This window comes from Urocampus carinirostris, chromosome 3 (assembly GCF_059441175.1).
Source record: "Urocampus carinirostris isolate Australia breed hairy pipefish chromosome 3, RoL_Ucar_1.0, whole genome shotgun sequence".
Classification (NCBI taxonomy): domain Eukaryota; kingdom Metazoa; phylum Chordata; class Actinopteri; order Syngnathiformes; family Syngnathidae; genus Urocampus; species Urocampus carinirostris.
The window spans coordinates 32,880,115-32,905,226 of NC_142351.1; the positions used below are offsets into that span (position 1 = coordinate 32,880,115).

At 36.8% G+C, this 25,112-nt stretch overlaps 2 protein-coding genes across 4 annotated transcripts in view; both read right to left on the reverse strand.

Annotated features, from left to right (window-relative positions):
• Positions 1-12,759, reverse strand: part of atp13a2 (ATPase cation transporting 13A2) — a 25,512-nt gene extending 12,753 nt beyond the window's left edge. For all 3 annotated transcript variants that reach the window (XM_088331513.1, XM_088331512.1, XM_088331514.1), the window contains exons 1-12: positions 12,657-12,759; positions 8,881-8,939; positions 8,432-8,599; positions 6,929-6,987; positions 6,768-6,834; positions 6,608-6,687; positions 6,456-6,533; positions 2,162-2,231; positions 1,758-1,892; positions 1,617-1,683; positions 1,369-1,500; positions 148-309 (exon numbers count right to left, since the gene is read on the reverse strand). In XM_088331513.1, coding sequence (XP_088187639.1) covers positions 148-309; positions 1,369-1,500; positions 1,617-1,683; positions 1,758-1,892; positions 2,162-2,231; positions 6,456-6,533; positions 6,608-6,687; positions 6,768-6,834; positions 6,929-6,987; positions 8,432-8,599; positions 8,881-8,883 — 1,021 coding nt within the window. In that variant the 5' untranslated portion in view covers positions 8,884-8,939; positions 12,657-12,759. The remainder of the gene's footprint in view (positions 1-147; positions 310-1,368; positions 1,501-1,616; positions 1,684-1,757; positions 1,893-2,161; positions 2,232-6,455; positions 6,534-6,607; positions 6,688-6,767; positions 6,835-6,928; positions 6,988-8,431; positions 8,600-8,880; positions 8,940-12,656) is intronic.
• A 184-nt stretch (positions 12,760-12,943) lies between these two features.
• On the reverse strand, positions 12,944-17,382 carry LOC148369491 (succinate dehydrogenase [ubiquinone] iron-sulfur subunit, mitochondrial-like). Its single transcript, XM_088329956.1, has 8 exons — positions 17,200-17,382; positions 16,162-16,295; positions 14,994-15,079; positions 14,752-14,888; positions 14,419-14,535; positions 14,059-14,160; positions 13,710-13,832; positions 12,944-13,636 (listed from the first exon to the last, which is right to left on the reverse strand). The coding sequence occupies exons 1-8, from the start codon at positions 17,263-17,265 to the stop codon at positions 13,556-13,558; spliced, it is 846 nt and encodes a 281-aa protein (XP_088186082.1). The 5' UTR covers positions 17,266-17,382; the 3' UTR covers positions 12,944-13,555.
• Between the last annotated feature and the right edge of the window lie 7,730 nt (positions 17,383-25,112).

The window sequence follows — 25,112 nt, forward strand, 5'->3', positions numbered from 1 at the left end:
GTGTAAATAAATTTCAGGAAATTTTAATTTTAAAAGTTTATTTGAAGCATTGATTCAATTTAGCTTAGTATCAAATCAGATTACAAAGCTGCATGTAGACTTAAACTAATGTGTTGTCCAAGGAAAAGAGAGCTTTTGCGTACGTACCTGTGCCTGTAACTACAGCAATAGCACCAGCATTCCAAGGGCCTTCTCCTTTGGCCCGGATTAGTTGTGTTCCACAGAAAATTGTGTGTTTGCGCTCAGCATCTGAGCTGTATTCGGTTTCTGTATTCGGCAGGGGAGTTTTCAGCACAGGGATGCTTTCACCTAGACATATAAAACGTTTATTGAACTTTTTCCCAATTCTCAGTTAAATGGAAAATAGAGGTTTTTTTTCCCATCCCAACTTAGGGTGGACTCACACTAGGGCTATTTCTTCCGTATTCTGCTGAAGCCAGACCTCTCCCCCAACGCTCTGTCATTACGTTTAGTAAAGCAAGGAAGGCGGGCTTTTAGTTTGTCGAGTGGACAGCACAATTTTAGCGGAAACTCAACGGGGTAGCAAACACTCCTTTTTTTCCCCCCAATTCTGGTTGCATCACACGTACATATGTATGTGACATAGAGGAGACTCTTTGTCCAGCGTGTGCCAGTAACCCTATCGTACTGCATATACCCATAAACCACAGCCAACCGTTCCCCATATTAATGTTTCCAATTTCTCTTACTAAGCAAAAATAAACCTTACCAACACGAGATGGCCCATATTTACACACAACAAGGCAGACTATGTAGAATTAAAACAAAGATAATGTATATAAACATGTTCACTTTATTCCCCAAATAAACAACACAAACAACTCTTCCAGCATCTTTTTTTAGTTCTTTCCCCACTTGCAGTAAATGTATGTTTCCGATTATACGTAGCATTCAGAATTTCATGGAGTTCATCTTTATTTGCAATCTACAATGACGATCTGACCTTGAGCCAAAATGGGCAAGATGAGATGGGTCTTTTTTTTCAAATGTATAAAATGCGAGAAAAACGTAAGTTGTGTGCCACCTCTCCCAAGAGTACCCGACTGAGGATCTGTTCCATGTTCAGGTGCGGATCGATTTTGCTCACACTACCTCTAAAATCCAGACTTTAGAAACAAGTATTCACGGTACAATAGCCTTAGTGTGTGTGTGCCCTTAATGTGAGATGCAGTAGAATTTTATATCGGATTAAAAGGTAGTATGGCAAATGGGTTTGAAAAATAAACCATGTATGTCATACTATTACATTCTGAGTGTCCGTTAATGCTTTCGGAAGCTACCCATTTTTAGAGATTTTTGATATTCTAGCAAAAATGCTGAATTAAAAAAAATGCCGGGTGTTCTGACCTGTCAACATGCCTTCATTGATTAGACACTCCCCTGCCAGCAGTGCAGCGTCACAAGGCATCAGCAGACCTTCCTTAGGCAAACATATGCAGTCACCAGGCACCAGCTCCACTGAACTGACAATTTCCTGCCCTGAGACAACACCTTTATTTGAATTAGTTTTGTTTTTTATAAATAAGACTCAAAATAATTGCTTCAAATTACGTTAAATGGACAATACTGGCACAATATGTAAGGAAACCAAATACCTCCAGACTTTCTTATCACTGTGACATTTGTGACCAAGCGGGCCATGTCGTGAAGAATGACACTTTGCTGCAGGGTTGATATTTTTAAATATATATTATTGTTTATAATAGGTCAGAGTGAATAAAAAAACAAGAGCTCACCTTGCGGATCTCATAAAGTGAGATACAAATGGAAATGAGAGAGATTACAAATATACTTGTAGAGTAGGCATAATATTCATCGACCGTCCATAACACCATACTAAATAATTGGAACACGTAGAATGGGTTGAGGACCTGAAGGAGAAAAATCCATTTTGATTATTATATTTTAAAATAAGATATATGTAGAAGGTAGAGATGCATCAAAAACATTTTGGGCCTAAACTGAAACCCGAAAATGTGAAAAATGAATGAGAGAAAAAGAAAATTAAACTTTTTTTTGCACCGACTTAATTTAAAAAAATGACCGACTAACATATTACTAGATAATTTATGAAATTATCCTCAATTTTAAAATGCCACTTAAAAAAACAACAGACAATAAAGTGATACAAAAGTCTTACCTCCTCAATCAAAAGTTTGAAGTAAGACTTCACAGGCACATCAATCAGGTTGGGTCCATACACTTGCCTCCTATAAGATAAAAATACACCAAGTGAAAGAAAGAAGGAGAATGCAAAGACTGACAGAGATTTGCAAGTATTTTTTACTACAATAACGAAGGCTATTGGTGAGTAACACTTTTTAATATACCAGGCTTGTGCACAGTCCAGCTGCCTGAATTGTCACAGCTAAATTCCTGGCTAACTCACTTTGCATAACAGGGTGGCAAGCATCACGTGTCATAAAAGGTGGGGTTTATTTTAAAATCTGTCCGCAGGCAAATCATGGCGAACGGGGCTTTTTGGAGACTGGCAAATACCTTAGAAACCCATTTGGAAAACACAACACAAATAAATAAGAGAAGTAAAGGAATTGCCATTGGCAGGGAGATGTGTGCATGGTCCTGGGAGGAATGCTGCATTTGTAAAGAGATAATTTAGTATAACTCTTGATTGAGTCAATCTAATTACAGTTAAAAGGTGGGGTATTTCGTTTGAGGTGCCCTTCAGAAGTTTAAAGTAGAATATTTTGTTTATTAAGTATGTGTTAACAATGCCCAACTGAGTTCAAATAACCCTTTTATGTCCACAGCGCCTATCTGCTTTTATCTTACTTTGAGCAAAGCAAAGGCCTGATTTCAAGTTCAGTCCAAATACCAAACCAAAGCCCTGAAAAATCTGAAAACAAGAAGAATTTATTCACATCCGTCTAAGAAATTCACATATTTGGACGAGCTGACTAAGAGTGCAATCATGACTTTAAGCTAGAAGATGATGTCAGAGAGTAGAAATGTTCGGAATTCCATACAGCACCTTTAAGTAATTCAATGGCAGTAAGAATGCTGTCCTTATGATAAAGGTGTCCCGATTTTATGCATAAGCACACACACATATATATATACTGGACTGTCTCAGAAAATTAGAATATTGTGATAAAGTTCTTTATTTTCTGTAATGCAATTAAAAAAACAAAAATGTCATACATTCTGGATTCATTACACATCAACTGAACTATTTCAAGCCTTTTATTATTTGAATATTGCTGATTTTGGCTTACAGCTGAAAAAAACTCAAAAATCCTATCTCAAAATATTAGAATACTTCCTCAGACCAAGTAAAAAAAAAATTTAATAACAGCAAAACTAAATCAAACATTTGAAAATGTCCATTGATGCACTCAGTACTTGGTTGGGAATCCTTTTGCACGGATTACTGCATCAATCCGGTGTGGCATGGAGGCAATCAGCCTGTGGCATTGCTGAGGTGTTATTGATGCCCAGGATGCTTCGATAGCGGCCTTCAGCTCATTTGCATTTGTAGGTCTGGTGTCTTTCATCTTCTTCTTAACTATACCCCACAAATTCTCGATGGGGTTCAGGTCAGGGGAATTAGCAGGCCAATCAAGGACAGTGATGCCATGGTCAGTGCACCAGTTACTGGTGGTTTTGGCACTGTGGGCAGGTGCCAGATCATGCTGGAAAATTAAATCCTCATCTCCTTAGAGCTTTTCAGCAGATGGAAGCATGTAGTGCTCTAAAATCTCTTGGTACACAGTTGCATTTACTCTGGACTTGATGAAACACAGTGGACCAACACCAGCAGCTGACATGGCTCCCCAAACCATTGCTGACTGTGGGAACTTCACACTGGATTTCAAGCAACTTGGATTTTGCTCCTCTCCAGCCTTTCTCCAGACTCTGGCGCCTTGACTTCCAAATGAAATGCAAAACTTGCTTTCGTCTGAAAAGAGGACTTTGGACCACTCTGCAACTGTCCAGTGCTTCTTCTCCATAGCCCAAGTCAGACGCTTCTTCCGTTGTCTTGAGTTCAGAAGTGGCTTGACCATGGGAATACGGCTATTGTAGCCCATTTCCCGGACACGTCTGTGAACTGTGGCTTTTGATACCTGGACTCCAGCTTCAGCCCACTGTCTTTGAAGCTCCCTCAAATTCTGGAAGCGGCTCTTCTTCACAATTTTGTTAAGGCTGCGGTCATCTCTTAGTTGTGCAGCGTTTCCGGCCACATTTTTCCCTTCCAACAGACTTTTTGTGGATATGCTTTGAAAGTGCACTCTGTGAACAGCCTGCTTTTTGAGAAATTTCTTTTTGTGTCTTACCCTCCTGATAGAGGGTATCAATGATGGTCCTCTGGACAGCAGTCAGATCAGCAGTCTTCCCCATACTTGTGATTTAGTTTACTGAACCAAGCTGAGTGTTTTAAAGGCTCAGGAAACCCTCGCAAGGTGTTTCGAGTTAATTAGATGATTCAGGTGATTAGTTGAATAGCCTACTTGTATACTTTTTCATGATATTCTAATATTTTGAGATAGGATTTTTGAGTTTTCTTAAGCTGTAAGCCAAATTCAGCAATATTAAAATAATAAAAGGCTTGAAATAGTTCAGTTGATGTGTAATGAATCCAGAATGTATGACATTTTTGTTTTTTTAATTGCATTACAGAAAATAAAGAACTTTATCACAATATTCTAATTTTCTGAGACAGTCCAGTATATATATATATATATATATATATATATATATATATATATATGTGTGTGTGTGTGTGTGTGTGTGTGTTACGTTCCAAATATAGACACAAACTAACTGTTATTGTGCACTGCAGAATGTATAATCTGTTTTTAATGACTTTTTGTTTTTTTTTCTTAGGTTGCTTTAGTGCATTTTACTTTTTTCTTTGATCAGGTAAAAGTAAAAAAAATACTTTTTAAAGTTGAAATTATGTAACACCATTATAGGTTGCAAGATTGGCATCATTTCTGAAGTAAGGAAAAAAATGAAAAAATCTTGAATCACAAGAACTTACACCCCTATTTTTTTATTCAAAATTTTGTTTCACGTTCTCTCAGCTCAAAATAAGCATTGTAAGGGATTAACGTTTTGAATACGTGCTGCAATAAATAAAAACGTGTATTGACAATGTAAATTATGAACACAACACTAACATTAAATGTACAATGCATTTATTTCATGTCCTTTGAAGTCTGATTTATTATCAGAAACAACAAAGAGTTGTTTACCTCATCATGCTCTTTGCGTTAATTTATATCTTGGATATCAGGATGACTTTCTGTTTTCTTCATTCTCTAATATTTGTCTCTGGTACCGTGAATAAAATCAGTGTGATGATGGGATAAAATCAAATGCCTTTTCGTTTGACATCTATATAGCTGGTGGTCTAGCACAGGAGTGTCAAACTGCATTCGCAATGATCGCAGCAAGGCTTTAGGGCTAGGACCTTAGCTTGGCCTTTTGGCTGAGAGTAAGTGTCCCGGCTCCTAGGCTTTGTAGCGTATTATGAACTGACCGATAACGGATAATGGATAATGAATAACGAAGATAGAACAATAACCCTTAAAAACCCCCCCTCATTTTAACTCGGGGGCCACATGATAGAACAAACATTCTCTCGGGGCCGGACTAGTAGATTAGAGAGAAAGAAAAAGAGAGGGAAAGGAATGAGAGAAAGAGAGGGAGAGAAAAAGAGAGAGGGTGGGACAAAGAAAGAGAGAAACGGAGAGAGAACATGAGAAACAAAAAGGATAAAAAGAAAAATCGTGAGAGAGGGGGAAAGAAAGAAATCCAAATAGAAATAAAAAGAGAGAAAGAGAGAAAGAGAAGGGGTAAGCAAGTGAGAGAAAGAGAGAAAAGGAAAAAAGGAAGCGAGAGCAAAATTAGGTAAAAAGACACAGAAAGAGAAAGAGACAAAAGAGGAACAAAGAAAGAGCAAAAAAGACAGAGTGAAAGAGAGAGAGAGAGACAGAGAGTGAGAGAAAAAGGGAGGAAAAGAGAGAGAGAGAAACAAATTACAGTGTCTTTGTGAGAGGCACCTGGCTTTGGCAACATCAAGTGGACATATTTCCACCTGCAGCTCATTTTTCTCTTGCGCTTCTCTGAGTGTTGTCTCACGGGCCTGATCCGGCCCACGGGCCACCTGTTTTGACACCCCTGGTCAAGCGGTTAGGATTCTCGCTACCGCGACCCAGGTTTAATATGCTTTGCATCCAATAATTTGCGGATATGGTCAGCGATATTTTCCCACTGATCTAATATTGCACAGTAAAACCTTCTGAGTAACGCACACACAAACTTTCCATTCTTTTTTTAGATTTATAAGTAGGGTTTAATACACAAATAAATACAGTAATGGATGCACATACTACAGTAGATCACACTTGTATCTAATTAGGTCATATCACCAAAAGATACCATAGAACAAAAGAGGATGCTATGCTCACCTCAAGTTCTGCTCAAGGTGACTCAACCCTTCTTTGAAGAAATGAAGGTCCTTGCAGGTCCAGTCCTCATTGAGGACACTACAGCCAAAACAAACCAAAAGCTGCTTTTAACCTAAATTAAACGTAGATCAGTAAAAAAAAATTGACCATACCTGACAGGACAAAAAGCTGCCTTTGTATCCAACCATATGTAGCGGACGCCTTCAAACAGGTAATAGCGTAGAAGTGTTTTCTGTGGAGAACATTTACAAACTTGGAGAACAATCCACTTGTTTCACTAATGAAAGAGTAATATCAGAAGTGGTTCTTCACCTGCTCTTGGTAAAGACGAACTGTGTCCCTCCATTCTGCAACCCCTGGATCTCTCAATAGTTCCAAGCTTTTGCAAAGAGAAACAGAGCAAATGAAATCAAAATGTTTTTTGCAAGACATACCCCAAGTATTTTATTGGAATGAGGCAAGGCAAAGCTCACCTGCCCTCCTCCAGCTCTTCTGTGAGCACCTCCAACACATGGTATCGGCCACCATTATCCTAAAGGTGAGACAAATATTTGAGTACAGTATTTTGCACCAGTGGCTTGTTTTTACATCCATATTGTGAATTCCAGGCTTAAGACTGGTAGTGGAACAAACAGAGAAAATAACCCTAAACCTTAGTTGATGATCACTTTATAAGGTTGTTTCCTCTCTTGGTCTGGAGCAGGCCATACGTCCATGAGCTCCAAATTCTATCCACTATATTTGCATTTCTCTGATTTCAAAAATAAGGATGGAGCTAGGTTGCTGTGCAGAAGGTGGTTGGGAGATGGTCAAGTCAAGTCAGTGTAAATAATTCAAACATTTAAAGCATTTCAAATTTTAGAAAACAAAAAAAAGTATCCCAAATAATAATGTTTTGAATCATTGACGCGGATCTGACTTCATCCAAGCAATAAAATACAGTAGTATAAAGAAGTAACTATGCAATTGGCAGAAATAGATACAATACAAACAGAAATTAAAAAGTGTGTTTGAGGGGCCAAATTATGACAGAAGAGCACTAAACTAGATCCAAAACATTTCGTATTTGTTGACAACGTCTGATTAAAAAGAACATTTATCTATGTGAGGTAAACTATGCACATTTACGTGACTGATATAAAATGGTCGATTTAAATGGTCGTTTTAATGTTCTAAAAAAACAAGATAAAATGAGAACAAATATTATAACAAGGAATCTAAGTGCTTGAAATCATCAAGTATTGAATATTAGTGTGACTTAATTCAGCATACGACCCTTTTTACATTTCTTTTACGCTATCGGGACATCATATTACTCCAGAAACTATCGGGCCAATAGTTATCGTGCATCCTTAGTTTAAAGCAGCAATGTCAAACTCCGTTGGGCTCTGGGATCAAGACTTTCTGTTCTCACGGGGCCGAATCAGTAGAAAAATGTCAACTTATAATTTTTAGCTTATCATAGTTTTTCAGTATTATGCATTATCATTTAGCCTCTTTTAGTAGCCTATCCTACATATTATAATCATGGATGACAATGATTCCTTTCTAATCATAACACTTTTATTCATTATGTTTGGAATTAAATGTGTTAACTGGTTTATTTTAACAGTTGCGTGATTGCAGTTTTACACCTGAACCAACTTATCATGCTATACAAACTCAAGTGGGATCTATTAAAAATGTAACTATTCATTAATAATTTCTTTGTCATACTGGTTTGAAATGAATACAAAAAAATAATAAATAAAAGTTGCAGTGTATGAGCAATAAGATTAAGCTACATCAAATCAAACTACTTGGCTGGGCCAACAGAAGATTTTTAAGATCATAACTTTTAATAGAAACGACATCGAGACTAACTTATTTTGTTGACGCGGGCCGTATGTTTGACGTGCCTAGTCGAAAGCACAATTTATTTCAAAGGTCTGCTTAAACACATAAATCATCAGTACAGATATGAAATGAGTTCTCACTCTTAGAAGTACAAAATCTGCCAGCGCTAGAGGACAGGTACGGCAGCGGGCCAGAAGAGCAAGCCGGGGACGCCAGTAAAACACAATCAGAAGAACACCCAGGGACAGCAGGGCCATGAAGTGACACAACCATGCTCTCCATCGAACCCACTTGTAGCCCTGGGCATCCTGGTGAAGGTCATCAAAAATACATCATTAGCAGAAAAGTAATGGCTCAAACAGGGTTTGTTAATATAATCTAATGGTAATTTAGCAATTCTTAAAGTGTTGCAAGTGGCCCATCAGGGGTGAACTGGTCCCTCTTGTGGTACAAAAAAACAATCCAATGGAGTATTGAAGAAGTTACAATGTATTTATACAATGTAAAATTTGTGTTGTATTAGTCTTGCTTTGTGTAGCACACTGAGAACAAGTCATTTGCGTCAAATGACACTGTGAGTGGTTCTTACCATGGGGTTGTCATGAAAGAGGCGTCATGCAGGCCAACAGCAGGAAATCCACACAAGAGCTGACGTACAAAGAAGCAGACCACACATCACGTATCAAATCAACGGTCTCTGTCTCGCTCAATCAGTTACAAAATTTGAATGAACTGAGCAACCAAGCACCACCACCCCAAATCAATTCAAACAAAAAAATCATATTGTCACAATGACAATTACAGGAATAAATTATTTTGAATAATCATTGCAGCTAATACAGAGTGGCTGATTCTAGTAAGACTCAAAATAAACTACTTAAGCAGCAGAAGAGGGAAATGAGCCATTTTAATGCTTAGACAACAGTCACAGATGGATGTATTTTAGTGACCATATCAAAAATTTGAATTAGAATTGGTTGAGAAGATTTATGTTCAGGTAATATGTTAACATGTAAGCTTTAAAACCAGGTAATGCATTACATTGACCTCCACTAACAAGCAAAATTTGGAAGCAAAGATGTATTGGTTCCCAGTCAGAACGACTATTTGCAAAATATACCTTAATGTTTAGGATAATTTAAGACAAATACAGTCAACCTACAATTGAGTACAGACAGAAATAATACTGAACTCACACATGATGATTTTAGCCTTTATTTCCCCTTTCGGAACCCTTCTTGAAACTTTTCTTTAGACATGCGCGCAAGTATTTTAACAGCTCATTGTGATGTTTAAGAGATCCCATCCAAAAAAAATACATCCAAACTTCAGAAACCAGACTGCAGACTCTTATCATAAATAGACAAATTAAATTGTTATATTAATTTCCTTCTGGGAATGCACACTGAAGACAACCACATATACAGTAATTGTATTTAAAAAGAAACACTAAAGACATTTTTTATAGGTCTCTTTTAGACTGTATAATCAAGTTTGGTTAAATATGCTCCTTTTGTGAAATGTAATAATAATAGCATTTCTACTCTACTTCCTCTTTGTTTGAAAATCTTTAATGCTCTGATCGGTCTTCCTCCGAGGAGTCCTGGGACTGCAAAATAAAAGCCTTAAATCAGCGTAAAATCAAATCCAAACAAAAAAGCAAACACACAGCTATTATCGTGATAACAACATGTTTGTTAGGGAAATTGATTGCAACACATGAGGAGACTAAAATCATGTAAAAGCATGTCAAGATCGATGCAACGCGATCTCATGGCTATTTAGTTCTGAATGGCAATGGTTGGGTACACAACATTTCTGTCTTTTTCTTTTTCTATGTTGGAATTTTTACTTGATTTTAACTTTCAATTCAGAGTGTTACAATTGTTCATGAACATGAAATCGTTATTGTTTCTTTATTTTGTATGACTTTTAGCTGAGTACAACAATAACTCAACTCTAAGACAACTACTGCTGTGTGCAATGTGCTGTACAATAACATATGGTCAAACAAAACAATGTAAACTGAAATAGTTAGGAAATATAAATAAATATTTGGAGATTATAAGGTCTGGAGATTATAAGAGTAAATAGATAATTAATCAAAAGTATCAAATTCAAATAAAGTCTTTGAAAATAGCAATATTCATTTAAAACATTTTTATTGTTTTGGTGTTTACATGCAAATTAATAAATACAATTCTGTGCACGCAATCTAATAAATATTCATTTTATATTATTTACTATTACTGTACAGTTAGATATGTTAAACACACATGTGTTACTTGTTGCAAGCTAAATATAAGGCAGATTAGAGATTGGGCCTGTACAGTGGTGAAAGGTGGAAATACAAGGTGAATTTGGACTGGATAATACAAGTGTCCTTAGGCAAGACACCGAATCCCTAATGCCCCCAATAAGCAGGTCGGCGCCTTGCATGGCTGCATGGCCGCTATTGGTGTGTGAGTGTGTGTGTAAGAGATTTGGGAGGTCTTCATTGACTTGAAAAGCGCTATATAAATGCAGACCATTTACCATTTGCCCTGCGATTGTCTGGCAACCAGTTCAGGGTGTCCCCTGCCCACTGCCCGGAGATGGCTGGGATGGGCTCCAGCCCCCCCCGCGACCCTAATAAGGATAAGCGGTACAGCTAATGATATGAGATGAAATTATTTTAATTAATTCATCTCTCAAAAATTATGTTATTTATAATTACTTAAATTGTGTTGTCATGACTTTAATAAATTAACACAACTTTATCTTTTAAAGGATTCTGATCTTTTCCTTCATCCTGCAATTTTGTGTATATGCATGTCTTTACTGTCGTCATATCTTTGTGTTGAATTGGAGCAGATGTTATAGGTTTTAATTTTTTTTCTTTTCACTTTCCTTTTCTTTAAACAGCAAAGTTTACAAACACACTAACCTGTAGAGCAGTGTTTTTCTAGTACTGTGCTGAGGGAGACTAGTGTGGCGTTACACCTTGATAGTGTCCCGGAAGAAATTGTCCATTTTTATCTTTGCAAAAATGCATGCATGCCATTGTTCAGTATATGAAATGAAATGATCTGCATTTATATAGCGCTTTTCAAGTCAATGACTTCCCAAAGCGCTTTACATTGTGCTTCACATTTCCCAATAGCGGCCGTGATCTGTGCAGCCATGTAAGGCGCTAACCTGCTTATTAGGGGTATTGGGGGTTCAGTGTCTTACCCCAGGACACTTCGACATGTAACACGGACAAGCCGGGATTCGAACTGGGATCCCTTAATCCTAAAACGATCGCTCTACCTCCTGAGCTACTGCCGCCCCATATTTGCTTTCTTACAGTGATCAGCCAAGAAATTGTAACATTCATTTGTATCAATAGGGTGCAGTAGATTTTTTCCCCTCATATTTTACAGTTATCTGATCATTAGGTAGTACAGGAAAATAATTAAAATAATGTATTTTTATTCAATGAAGCCGATTAATATTGCACCACAAAAACATGAAATTAAAATGTACAAAGACTGCACACAATTTTGCTGGTTTTGCTTATCATACAGTGTTATTACTAAGCAACAACCGAAAAAAGTTAGTCAAATGTTTCTTTTCCACTGGAAATAATTTTTGTTCACTTTAAGTGTTATTTTATCTAGAAAACAAGGTAAATATACCGAGTAAAACCTAAAGAAAATGTTAAAAATGTACAGTAAAATCCCAAATGACAGGAAAATTGTTTACCAAAACGAATAACCTGTCGGACATGCTGAGCAAAGGTGACTAAATATGATAAGAATAACTACACTGTCGATTATGGCGCATAATTATTTAAGCATTAAAAAAAATCGTGAAACTGGTGCCGAAAATTGTTTTTAAAACATTTTCGTCGGCCTGAGATTTTCAATGGCAAAAAAGCTCAAAAACGGTCGAGAAACCCTGCGGTTTAGGAGTACAAATTAAAATAGTTTCCAAAATAGTAAACATCATTCAAAAGAATGGAACATAAAAACTTAAATCTAGGAGAAGACAGCACAGTTCATAAACAGGATCTTAAAATGTGAACTCTTAATAATAAGCTATTTGTGCTTTTAGCTCAGCAAATTGAGCAATTTTAAATGTTGTTTCTCTTTTGTGTGTGTGCTAATAGTAAATATTTATCAATAATGGAGCTTTCGAACAAACAGCACTGTATGATTGTAAATGTCTCGTAGGATGGCCAAAATTCAAAACACGTATGGTTAGAAACTAAATTACGCAGCAACTAATGTTCTGTTTGTATAGCTTGGGTGATCCTTGCTGTAGCGTTAGCATTTTTTCGTATGTGCTGTTATCGTATCCTATATCGTTTGTAATCTTCTGGATGAACTAAGAAGCACTTACATCTGCTTATGACGAGTCTTCAGTTCCGTAATGACCTCTTTCATTTTTTAGTCAAGCCATGTTGCCCGCCCCAAACAACATTGATTAACACGTCATCAAAAACTATGTGTCTACGGAAGCTGGCGAGGTCGCAAAATATGTCCACATGAAAGTCTCCTTAAATGTTGTACTATATTACCTCGCGGCTTATGTAAATGCGTAAAAAAAACAAAAACGTGCCAGGATAATTACACGAGGTTGTGAAAACGACAGATTAGCAAATTCGTGATTATTCATTATACACAATATGTTTTTGACACATTTTATTGAGTACATTTGACATTATTTACAAATATTAACAGTTTTAAGAAATGTGGTTGCACTTTCCACTGCCCGAAATGTTCACATTTTTCATCCATAAACGCACATAAATAAATATACAAGTCTTTGCTAAAACTTTATATTACATTTTCAATCCAAGCAAAACAATCAAAGCTACAGTCATTCATATGCTCACTAGCAACTCAGACACAGAACAACACAAGTATCCTTCTTAACATGACTGAGAAAACTATCATTGGGATTTACATAAATAGATGTGATGAACTTTATACTTGCTAATGTACTTTGTATGTATATTTTTGCTAAACTACATAGATCTTTTTATTTTTAAGCCTTGGGTTGCAATAACATCAAATGTTTTCAAGTCCCTTCGTTTTTTGTATGATTGCAACTGATAAAGCAATGTCCAATTGAAATTGTTGGCAATTTTGGAACATGGTCAACGATTTAGGTGCCCACGTCTGGAAAGTCTGCAAACACTCCTTGTGTTTTTCCCCTCATATTGTTCTCATAATTGCACAAGCATGATAGACAGCTCTTGACCCATCTCATCTTATATCTGGTCATGAGCTTCGTTTTCAAGAAGCGGCAGCTTTCTTTTCTTGGTAAGTTGCCATCATTTTCTTGATCTCAGCAATTGCCTTTCCTGGATTGAGTCCCTGAACAGAAAACAGCCTGTGAGGTTACGGAATTATTTTAGGTTTGTGAGAAATAGAAAATGTATGGAAATACCTTTGGGCAGGTCTTGGTGCAATTCATGATTGTATGGCAGCGGTAGAGAGAGAAGGGGTCCTGAAGTTTAGACAGTCGCTCTTCGGTGAAGTCATCTCGAGAGTCAATCATCCAGCGATATGCCTGTGTAGCAGCGCAAAATTCAGTAAATATGAAAATAAATGCTTTTTAACGACAGTGTCAAAAGCTAATTTTACTATGCATGTGAGCAATCTATTTTAAGAAAAAGATTTGTGACACAAAAAAGAGCTATTATTTCACAACAAATAAAAACGAAAATGCAACACTATCATATGAGCTTAGAAATGTAGATATAAATAGATATTTCAAATTTGATTTGTAACAATACCTGCATGAGAACCGCCGGTCCTAGGTATTTGTCCCCATTCCACCAGTAGCTAGGACAACTTGTGCTGCAGCATGCACAAAGAATGCACTCATACAAGCCATCCTGTTGGATTTAACACAGGACAAAATTTTATATCCACATAGCAACAAGCACGGCGGCGTTATTTATACCATTTTACAACTATTTCACATCATTCTTTAAATACATTATGTGGTTTATGCTGTCACAAAATGCTGACACATAGGTTTCTATTACGTACAAATCACTTGAAAGGTTAACAATTTCTAAACTGTAATATGATCACCAATGACCTGCACTACCCATTAAAAATGATGATTAAAAACTAGATGGTATATTTACCAGTTTTTGCCTGTCTTCCACAGACTGGTAATATTGATCTTTTCCTTCCTGAGTTTCATTCTTCTTCTTTAGGTAAGGCTCAATGGATTTGTACTGTGCGTAGAAGTTACTCATGTCCTGGAAGAAAAAGTTTTTTTTTTAAGAAAATGCATGTATATGGTGAACAGTAAATAATAACCGAAATCTGTATCCAAGAAGACATTTTGACATTATTATAGTATGAAAGTATAAATGTGTGCTTAATTATGACATTGTTGACATTCAAATTACATCCTCTTGTGAATAAAATAAAATCACCAAAGATGAACATGTAAATAAACTTGCTGTACTTACTGGCACAAGATCTTTGACCACATACATGTGAGGGAGCGGGTAAATTTTGGTTGGTTTGTTTGAATTGCTATCAATTTTGTTGAGACATGCAAGCGTATTGCCTCCATTGATGTTCATAGCACATGAGCCACAAATACCTGTAAAAGAAATATCACAGTCTTTGGGTCCCAATTTTCAGTCTTGTATTGTTTAATCTAAGGTCAGTAAATTGTGAAGAATATTATAAGTAGTTAGTCCCTCACCCTCTCTGCAGGAACGCCGAAACGTAAGCGTCGGGTCGATCTCATTCTTGATTTTGATGAGAGCATCCAGCACCATTGGACCACAGCTGTATGTGAGAAGAAACTATTAAAAACGGTGTCATCATTTAATTGTCGTGTGCATTCATAAAACGGAATGATTACTCATATAAAGAAGTGTTGAACTAAAATGTATTGTGACCAAATAAAGCATTGGAAAATACTACAGCCACCTTTTCTACTAAAACAATTCAACTTGGAAATAAATTGAGACTAGTACAAAGGTGATGAGTTTTCCCTGTTAAACATTATTGGAAAAATGTTTCGGTTTCTGACTGATAATTTTCCTATGATTACAGTTAATAAAAATGCCATTTCTAAAGGTCCAAATAAAAGGAATTAAATATGAAATACGAGTCCTCACAGCTTAAATTGTGACTTTCAGGCATACAACCCATCAAGCTGGGTAGTAGCACCATTTTACCGCAAAGCCAACGTACATTACAAACAAGAAAATACACTCAAATGTCAGGGAAGGCTCATTAATACATCAACAAAAATCTTGTACGTCTACCGAATTATAAGATTGAGAGGAAAAAAGCCTATCTATAAAACATTTTGGTTGGTTTCTTTATTTTGGCTGTATAATGGATGTGACTGGCCAATGCACTGTCAATTCAGACTAGGTAAACATTTTGGCAAAGTTGTAGTTTGTGGTCTGCCTTGGTCAAAAGGTATCAAGTATAAAGCTCTGTTAGAACGTTGTTGTGTCTGGCATTGTTTGTTGTGCCTTGCATTTTTTTTCAGCCACTTTAGCCTGTTTGGCCATTCCCAAAACTTGCATGATAGATTAAAAACAAATTTCCCAACTGTTGATTGGTGCAATTGTGGGTGGGAACATTTTTGAGGCACCAAATATTGATAAAATGGCTACGCCAAACATACTGCAGAGACCAACGGTGTAGGTTTCGTTTTTGCCATTGGGGGTGAAATAGCTCGTTTTTTTTAAGGTTGTCACACAATATTGGGGGGCCAAAAAAATCATTTCTCAACATTGGTGAGGACGATTTGCCTCTGTCAAGCCAAAACTACGCCCTTGGCCAAGACTGCAACCATCGGTTGTACTACATCTTATATTTGTCTGTGAAGTAAAAAGTATTACATGTCTTACGTGTTAAGGTCAACCTCGTACGTCTGCATACGAGGTTTGTCTCCAGCAGTGTCTGGATCCCAGCGGTAAATCTGGAATTTCTTTATTCTTGGCTCAGGAGCAGGTGAAGCCAGGGTCTGAGCATTGCGCACAGTCTGTATCATAGACAAAAAAATATATGACCACATATTAGCTTGTTTTGCCAATTAATTTTGTCCAAGCATTTCTCAGTTGAGGTTAAAGAAATAAAATACACATTTTTAAAATGTATCATTTGTTTATTTTATTTGTACATGCAGTTTGCAAAGAATTGCATACCAGAACACAAGTGTTTTACTTTGAAAGTACGTCCTATTTTTCAACTCAATGTTTATTTGATTTTTGAATGCATACTAAGATTATGACAACAAAACATAAGTTTAATTCAATCATTTGTACATTGGCATGAGCCCAAAACAGATACTGTATATCAAGCAGACAAGACAACACTCACTCAAAGTCAGAAAAAAAGAGCAAATAAAAATGGAACATTAAACATATTAAAATACGTGAGAGGTTATTGAAATGCAAAACCAAACAAATGGTTGTATTAAAAGGTTGAAAACGATCACTACGAAACTGGGTACAGCGTTCCTTATGTTATGGCGGCTGAATGACTCCTTTGGTGAAACTCAAACTCCCCTTAGTGGTCGTTTGGGTGAACTACGTAATCATACGTTACATCACTGCTGTTACCCAACTGTCTTTGTGGCAATAACAGTTACATTTGGTAATGCAAAAAACGTTTAAAACAGCAAATTTACCATTCAAAAATTAAAAACGAGGCTAAAACTTAAAAAAAAAAAAAATCAGATCCTCGTGTATGGGGCAGATACTTCGTCTAAGCATAATACACTCTTTTCTAAATTCCTGAATCCTATAAATACATTTTCCCCCAAAATTGATCGAGATAACAATTCAATGTATTTTATGTAGAAATAAGAATCAACAGTCGCTCATTATATAACAACCCACGTATCCTTGAGCCCAATGAAAACCCTCCATAACGCTGTTACTTACCAACAAAATGCCAGAATTCCTGACGACCAAAGAATTCCTGGTCAAGGCAACACAGAGTACAGACATTTTTTTCCGAGAATACAAATACAAACAATGCAGCTACTGCTACTCAGTCGTCGGATTCAACTGTGCATTGTACAACACGCGCCTGTGTCCCAACCTTAAACCCCACCCCTGTCGCTGTGCGTTTAAATGACGTAGTACAGCGGTCTCCGACATTTACTGTTTTATTATACACTGTAATAGGCGTTTTTGAAACATTAAATACTATTTTGAAGATGAAGTGTCATTTGTAATATGCTGTTATGTTTCAACTGATGCTGCACATATTAGCAAATTCTATATGTCCGATAGTAAATGAAGGCAGCATGTGCCACACCTTCTTATTAAACGCACTGCGACCGACAAGGGTCACTTACATGAACATTGTGAGAGTCTTGAGTAACTAAGATCACGTAACAGCAATTCAGACATCGCCAATTTATTTAAATTACGACCCTCCAATGATTTCATTAAGTTTAATTTGTTAATCAACCAGGTGGCTGAATTTTCCACACATTCAAGTTGAGAATGAATACAAGAAAGCAGAATAACATACGTGTCATCCTCAGCCTCTTGCTACCCTTATAATCATCGCAATAATAATCGTACATTTTGTTTCAAAGCGCCTTTTGGGACATCCATGGTCGCTGTACGCAAACTAAAAACAGCGATATCAATATAAAATATGTGAAGTAAATACAGGCAATAAAAAAGAAAAGAAAGTACAGAAAAAAGAGGGAGCCTCAGTTAATTAAGGGTATTGAATTGAATTGAATTGAATTGAGGGCGGCACAGCAGAACAGTGGTTAGCGCATGTGTGGTACAGTTCTAAGGTAATGGGTTCAAATCCAGCTACCAGCCTTCCTGTGCAGAGTTTGCATGTTCTCCCGTCCTTTGTGTGTAACGGGTGTAATAATAACTTTTGTTTTATTGAAATTCCTGCTGAAATATGTTGTATAGTTTTTGTGTAAGTGTCCTGCAATGATGAGTCCAACATTGCCACCTGCTGGTATGGGGTAAGGTTTGGTTTGGCTTTAGACTTTGCGACAGGAAGGTGTTAGTTGTTGGCAGTCTTAACAGCGTGCTGCCAACGGTAAGACACGATCTTTTGGTGCTAGGCAAAAAAGTTAATTTCAAACATTAAAACCACAGCTGACAAATCTCTCTACATGCACAGTAATGTGATTGATGTTGTCAAGCTGTTTGGATTTATTTTCGTTTTGTTTCTGTCGCCTTTTATGTCAGTTTTGCCGGACGTTGCATGTTGTGCTAAAATGCTAATTCCCCTTATAGAGATCAAAGGCAGCAGAGAAGCTTACCACGTGTTATGTTGTGACTCATTCATTTGCAGGTAAATTGTACCCGTTCTTTATACTCGTTATTGTTATTATTTCTATTTTCTCATATATAAAAAAAGGATGATGTTGGTTAAAATTCAGTTTAAAGAAAAATATGTTGAATTCATTGTAAACGTTAAAAAAAACACTATACGGTCTCTTGTTGAAAGTATCTTGTTAAAATGGATGTAAAAATGTATTGTGATGGTTGATATTCTAATATGTATTTTATGTAAACTGAAAAGAAAGCTCTTTGATATGATTAGGGCAGTCTAACAGCGTGCTGGCAACAAGATCAAAGCCAGCAGAGAAGCTTACCACGTGTTGTGTTGTGACTCATTCATTTGCAGCAACTGTAATAAAAAACTCATCATCCAGTCCAGCGTGAATGTGGATCTTTGGTGGGACAGGTACACCGCGGTTACATGTGGGTTTCCTCCGGGCACAACAGTTTCCTACCACATTCCAAAAACATGGATGTCAGGTTAATTGGCCAGTCCAAATTGTCCCTAGGTGTGAATGAGCGAGTGAATTGTCTGTCTTTGATATGATTAGGGCAGTCTAACAGCGTGCTGGCAACAAGATCAAAGCCAGCAGAGAAGCTTACCACGTGTTGTGTTGTGACTCATTCATTTGCAGCAACTGTAATAAAAAACTCATCATCCAGTCCAGCGTGAATGTGGATCTTTGGTGGGACAGGTACACCGCGGTTACATGTGGGTTTCCTCCGGGCACAACAGTTTCCTACCACATTCCAAAAACATGGATGTCAGGTTAATTGGCCAGTCCAAATTGTCCCTAGGTGTGAATGAGCGAGTGAATTGTCTGTCTTTGTGTGCTCTGCGACTTGCTGGCAACCAGTTCAGGGTGTGCCTTGCCCGAAGATAGCAGGGATGGGCTGCAGCACCCCCGCGACCCTACTGAGGATAAGCAGTGCAGATGATGGATGGATGAATGGATGAATTGAATTGAATTGGAATGAATTGTCTTTATTGTCATTGATACCAACGTTGTGAAACAATGTATGCAACGAAATTAGACATGACACTCCAGGGTAAACATGTACCGGTAATTAGGATTATACAGCACTTTGAGTAATAATTTAGTGCCTGGAAAGCGTTTTACAAATACATTTGATTTTATTTGATGAAAGGACAAAAGACAAAAAGTTATTAGGATAAAATACTGAAAAAAAGTTTTTACTTCGTGGTGCTTGGAGACTGGCCTATGACAGTATTGCACCGTTTCTGAATTAAAAAGAATAGTGCGTTGTAACAATAGTTCAATGAAAATTAGTGAGAAACCTTGTAGCAGCAAGAACAAAAAAGTCACAGGGTATATACAGTGAAGAAAATAAGTATTTGAACAACCTGTTATTTTTCTATTTCTCCCACTTGGAAATCATGAAGGGGTCTGAAATTCTCATCGTAGGTGCATGTCCACTGTGAGTGAGATAAACCAAAAACAAAAATCAAGAAATCATAACGCATGATTTTTTTGTAACGATTTCTTTGTGTGATATATAAGTAAGTATTTGAAGACCTGAGAAAATAAATATTAATGTTTGGTACGGTAGCCTTTGTCCAATTATGGTAACAAAGTATTCTGTTTTTGTTGTACCCAGTGACAAATTAGTGAAAATAAAAACTATATTGAAGAAGCCTTATTTATAAAAGGAGACAAAACAAATTGTTCAGAGTTTCTCAATTTCTTTGGAGCCATGGCACACCATTCGTCAAAAATGTTTCATGTTTTTAATTAATTTTAAATTTAATCTTCAATGGTTTTGTTGCCTAAACGCCTCATATAAGGTTGTTTTAATCAATTGACCTTTACTTTTTCTTAACCTGTTTTTCTAAGTTTTGATCTATGTGTATCTTGTTTTCTCTGGAAAGATAACAAAAATACTTAGAATTAGCAAAATGATCTGCCCTTAGTATTTTATTTTTCTTTATTCTAACTTTTTCTGTTTTTGAATTTGATAATCATTAAAATCAGCAAAATTGTATTCATTTCTTTGGTCAATAATTTTTCTATAATTTTGGATTTTAATATATTTTTCCCTTTTCTTTACTCTGTTTTTATAGATAAATATTTTAAACGTATGCTGTAAGGGTCATTATGTATTATTTACAGCCTCCTAGTAGTAAATAAAAAAAATTGTTTCAATAAAATAAATTATCTTGCTGCTAAGGGTACCCCAACAACCAAAAACCTTGTGAAAGACTGAGCTAAAAAATGCGAAGAAAATTTGTGCTGTTTGGTCACTTTGAGCCTCCGTAGTTTGCACTCTTCATTGTAATTTGTAGTTCACATTTTGGGGTTCCACCTCACAACTCAGTGACATGTAGTGGTCAAATATGACACAGTGTCCTTTTAAACTGATTAAAATTTGTCTGCCAGCAAAATTAAACTGTCAGACAATTTTCCTTATTTTAAGTATCATTTTCAAAAACAGAAAACAATGATACATAAAATAAGCACTGTATTGTCTCCAAGTGGTCAGTGGTTAGAGAAAGAAACAGTGGAAAAAAAGTATGTTTGGCGACCATCACACGTAGGACTAAACTGTTGAAGATTACTTTTCGTGAAGTTCTAAAAGCACCACAGGGGCAAGATACCCTCTCAAAATACTTATTCAGGCTTCCAGGCTATAGTATGATGGTAGCCAAACATGTCATCTTCTTCAAGTTATGTCGTACCTATTCTTACTACATTCTAACTTTTTTTTTTTTTTTTTTTTTTTTTTTTTTTTAGTAAAGTAATATATTTATAGGGCAGCACGGCGGCGCAGTGGTTAGCGCTTGTGCGGCACAGTTCATGTCATGGGAACCTGTCGTGGGTTCAAATCCAGCTCCAGACTTCCTGTGCGGAGTTTGTATGTTCTCCCTGTGCTTGCGTGGGTTTCCTCCGGGCACTCCGGTTTCCTCCCGCGTTCCATAAACATGCATTTCAGGTGAATTGGTCGGTCCAAATTGTCCATAGGTGTGAATGAGCGAATGGGTTGTCTCTCCGTGTGTGCCCTGCGATTGGCTGGCAACCAGTTCAGGGTGTCCCCTGCCCACTGCCCGGAGATGGCTGGGATGGGCTCCAGCCCCCCGCGACCCTAATGAGGATAAGCGGTACGGCTAATGAGATGAGATGAGATATATTTAAAATCTGGAAAATTATGTTCAAGATCTATATTTCTTCTAGGCATTTCATTTTTAGCAACGCTATCTTAGTTTCAGTACACAAATACGTTTTTAAATATATATTCCCTGTGCAACATCACAAGAATATAATTAGTATACAAAAAAATAATAATCTGCTGCTACTTTCTGAAATGGATGAATTCTACAGTTACTCTGTGAATTTTTTTTCGTTACCGACGCTGCCCGACTTACTAATGAGATGTTGTAAGACTTTTGTAAGTTAAATTTGTTTGTAAGTTGCTTCAGTGCTATATTTTGTCTGGAATGTATGTTTAAGGTTTATATAAGTATGTTTAAAGCTTCTATAGGTAACCTGTATTGTTATGGACTAAAAAATAAACATTTAATAAAATAATTTGCTCTATAAAGAAAAACAAAGTTAAGTTTAATTTTCCTTCTCTGTGGTAGAAAGTTGCTGAAAAAAAAGCGATCCAACCATTTTCTCAACGGCATCAAGCTTTCTTATTCCACTTTCATTTCAAAAGAAACGGCTCGCGTCTGCTTCACACTTTACACCAACCATAATTAATGGATGCACGAGGTATTAAACAATGAAAATATCAAAGAGATACAATATAGTATGTTTACACAAGAACTAGGAAGAAGAAGCCGTATATCTTTTTCGGGGTGGTTGCAGGGTGATCTCTCACAGCACCACACGTCGGTTGTGACGGAAAAAAGCACGACAGTAATGTGCTGTACTTGGAAAAAGGTGCACACAATACAAAATCTAACTTACAGCAATGTCCGGATATTTTTTGACATCCCGAAAAAAATGTTGGTATCCACCGTTTTTCGTAACCCGAATCTTCGTAAGTAGGGGAGCGTCTGTATTTATTTGTTTGTTAGTTTGTAAAATAAGAAAATAATTAAAATCAGCAAACGTATGTGCAAGATTTTTACTCAATTTCATTCAATTAGTTTTTGCATTGCAAACTTAAACAGCTTCATTAAACAACATAAATTATCAAATATATATATTTTTTACCTCATGAGTAGATATTCAAAAAATTAAAAGAAAAATATAGTCATCTGTTGCCAGGTACGTACTGATATGAAGGAATCTTGAAGTTACTCGGCTAATTATTGAAAGCAAAAATACTGAAAGAAGAGCTCATTTTTGTCAAGATAAAAGAGAGCAATTTCCAGCGGCACACCAAACAAGGTCTCATGGCATACTGGTTGAAAAACACTGGTCTAATCGGCAGGCAACATTTTTTACGTGTATAAAGCTCAGTCTACAGATTTGTGTAAAGAAAGTGTTGATCCTTGGAGGCCACTTATCTAACTTAAGTTGAAAAATGGCTGGTAGACCGTAACGTGATCCACCTCACAAAGTGATGTTTGAGTTTTACTTAGCGCCTTCAAAGCTTAAATGGTTGATTGAACCAACTATGTTCAATTCAATGATGAGTATGTCTAAAGAATACTGCTTTTAGCAAAACCTAAGAATTCCTTATTGGGTATTATTATATACTGTATTGTTTTTGTCTCACCTCCTTTACTTTAGAAGCTTTGTTCACAGTGAAATATTATTTTATTCTAAAATAGCCCCATTTTCAATATAGTCCAGTACAGAAGGTTCCAGTACCGTTGACAATATCTTTTTCAATTTTCTTATTCAGTAATATAAATGGATCTGGGTCCAATGGGTCCTTCCTATCTGTCATACTATCATGAAGTTTTCTTCCATTTTTATTGTTAGCAGCATCTAATAAAGGTGGGCCCGTCAATCCAAATATCAATACTTAGATCGGATCAATGCTATTGTCCTAAGATCGATACCGCCTTCCCATTTTAAACATCACAAGAAGTTGGTTGATAGTTTGGCGATAGATTAAACATACAATATAACTTTGAAATTCGATTTAATTGTGGTTGCACTTTATTTGCACTACTGATTATATTTTCAGAACATTGTGCAATGAAATGTACCGTATTTTCAGGACTATAAGAAGCACCTTAAAAAAATACCCACCTATGAAAGTTTGTGTTTTCATATATTAGGCACATCAAACTATAAGGGGCATAAGATTAAAACCAAAAATACAAAACACACTTCATAGAACATAAATATTAGGGAATTTTGTTTCTAAAATGAATCGATTTATTCATAAATGGATACCGTATGTTGAAGCCTTCTATTGTACTTATGCATTTCCAAATGTATTTACCATATAAAGCTGCACTGCAAATTTGAGTGTTTTGGATGCCCTTTGTAGTCTAGAAAACACAGTATTTCTGTTGTCTTGTTGACATTCTTATACTGCACAGCAGTTGCATTTTTGTTACATTGCTGCTTTTTTGGTTGGACTCTTTTGACTTTTGCTTTATAACAGTTGTTTTCATTGAAGTATTTGATTTTCATACTTATTTACACCGTATGTTCATCAAGGAAACTGCGGGTCAGATGTATCGACATTTCGTTCTGTATACACGTGTACACGAATGACAATAAAGTATATCTTAATCTGAATCTGAAAGATCATTTACATTTTGGTTATTTGATAAAACAATAGACAATTTAGGCTCTATTTATCATATTTATAAACTAAATCAAGACGGGTGAGGTTCAAATATACAATGTTAATGAAATTTCCAAGCAAAAAGTATCAGTATCGGATCACTGTGGATCTGTCGTGATTACCTAACTGGAGCCACCTGAGGTAATCAGCTGGCGTGCTGGATTGCGCTTCCTGATTGGTGGAAGCTTTCTACTTAAGCTGTCAGCGTCCAGAAATGGACGTTCGAGTGTACTCCTCGTTTCCATGAGTGAGCCTCCAACATTCAAGGTACCCACGATCCCTTTGTCTATTCCAAGCCTGCTTCTCGTTGCCTGACCCTTTTCTGTTACAAGTTTACGATCTACTCTCCCGCCCCGGCCACCGACTTACCTGCTACGTTGCTCGTCACGCGTTTCACCACGGAGCTGCCATTCCGTCCAAAGAGGCTTTCTGCCACCAAGACCCGACGTCTCAAGCCTGCTCCACCGACCCTTGTCCAAATAAACTATAAAACTGACGCTATTGGATCCGAGTGCTTGTTCTGGTCCATGACAGGATCAATACTACCCTGCATTTTTCTTGAACTGGATCGATACCAAAAATCCCAGTATCGCCCACCCATACCGCCTATGCACAATTATTATTCTGGTTGTATTGACAGAATAAATTTAGAGAGGTCATCACTGCGCTTCAACAGCACTTTTAATAAAACAGACATTTCATCCTCACAACAGCAATGTCTGGACAGTAAGAGGGCGAGCGAGGTGGGATGTGGTGAGCGTTCCCTGTGTTTAACTGCTGATAGTGATAAGTGAGAGGAAATTACAATAATTGCC

Excerpts from the sequence above, each read along its gene's own strand:
- LOC148369491 (XM_088329956.1), bottom strand. The coding sequence starts at position 17,265 with ATGTCTGTACTCTGTGTTGCCTTGACCAGGAATTCTTTGGTCGTCAGG. Across the intron at positions 15,080-16,161 it reads TACGAGGTTGACCTTAACAC|CTGTGGTCCAATGGTGCTGG; the intron begins GTAAGACATGTA and ends TCTCACATACAG. Across the intron at positions 14,161-14,418 it reads TGGAAGACAGGCAAAAACTG|GATGGCTTGTATGAGTGCAT; the intron begins GTAAATATACCA and ends TAAATCCAACAG.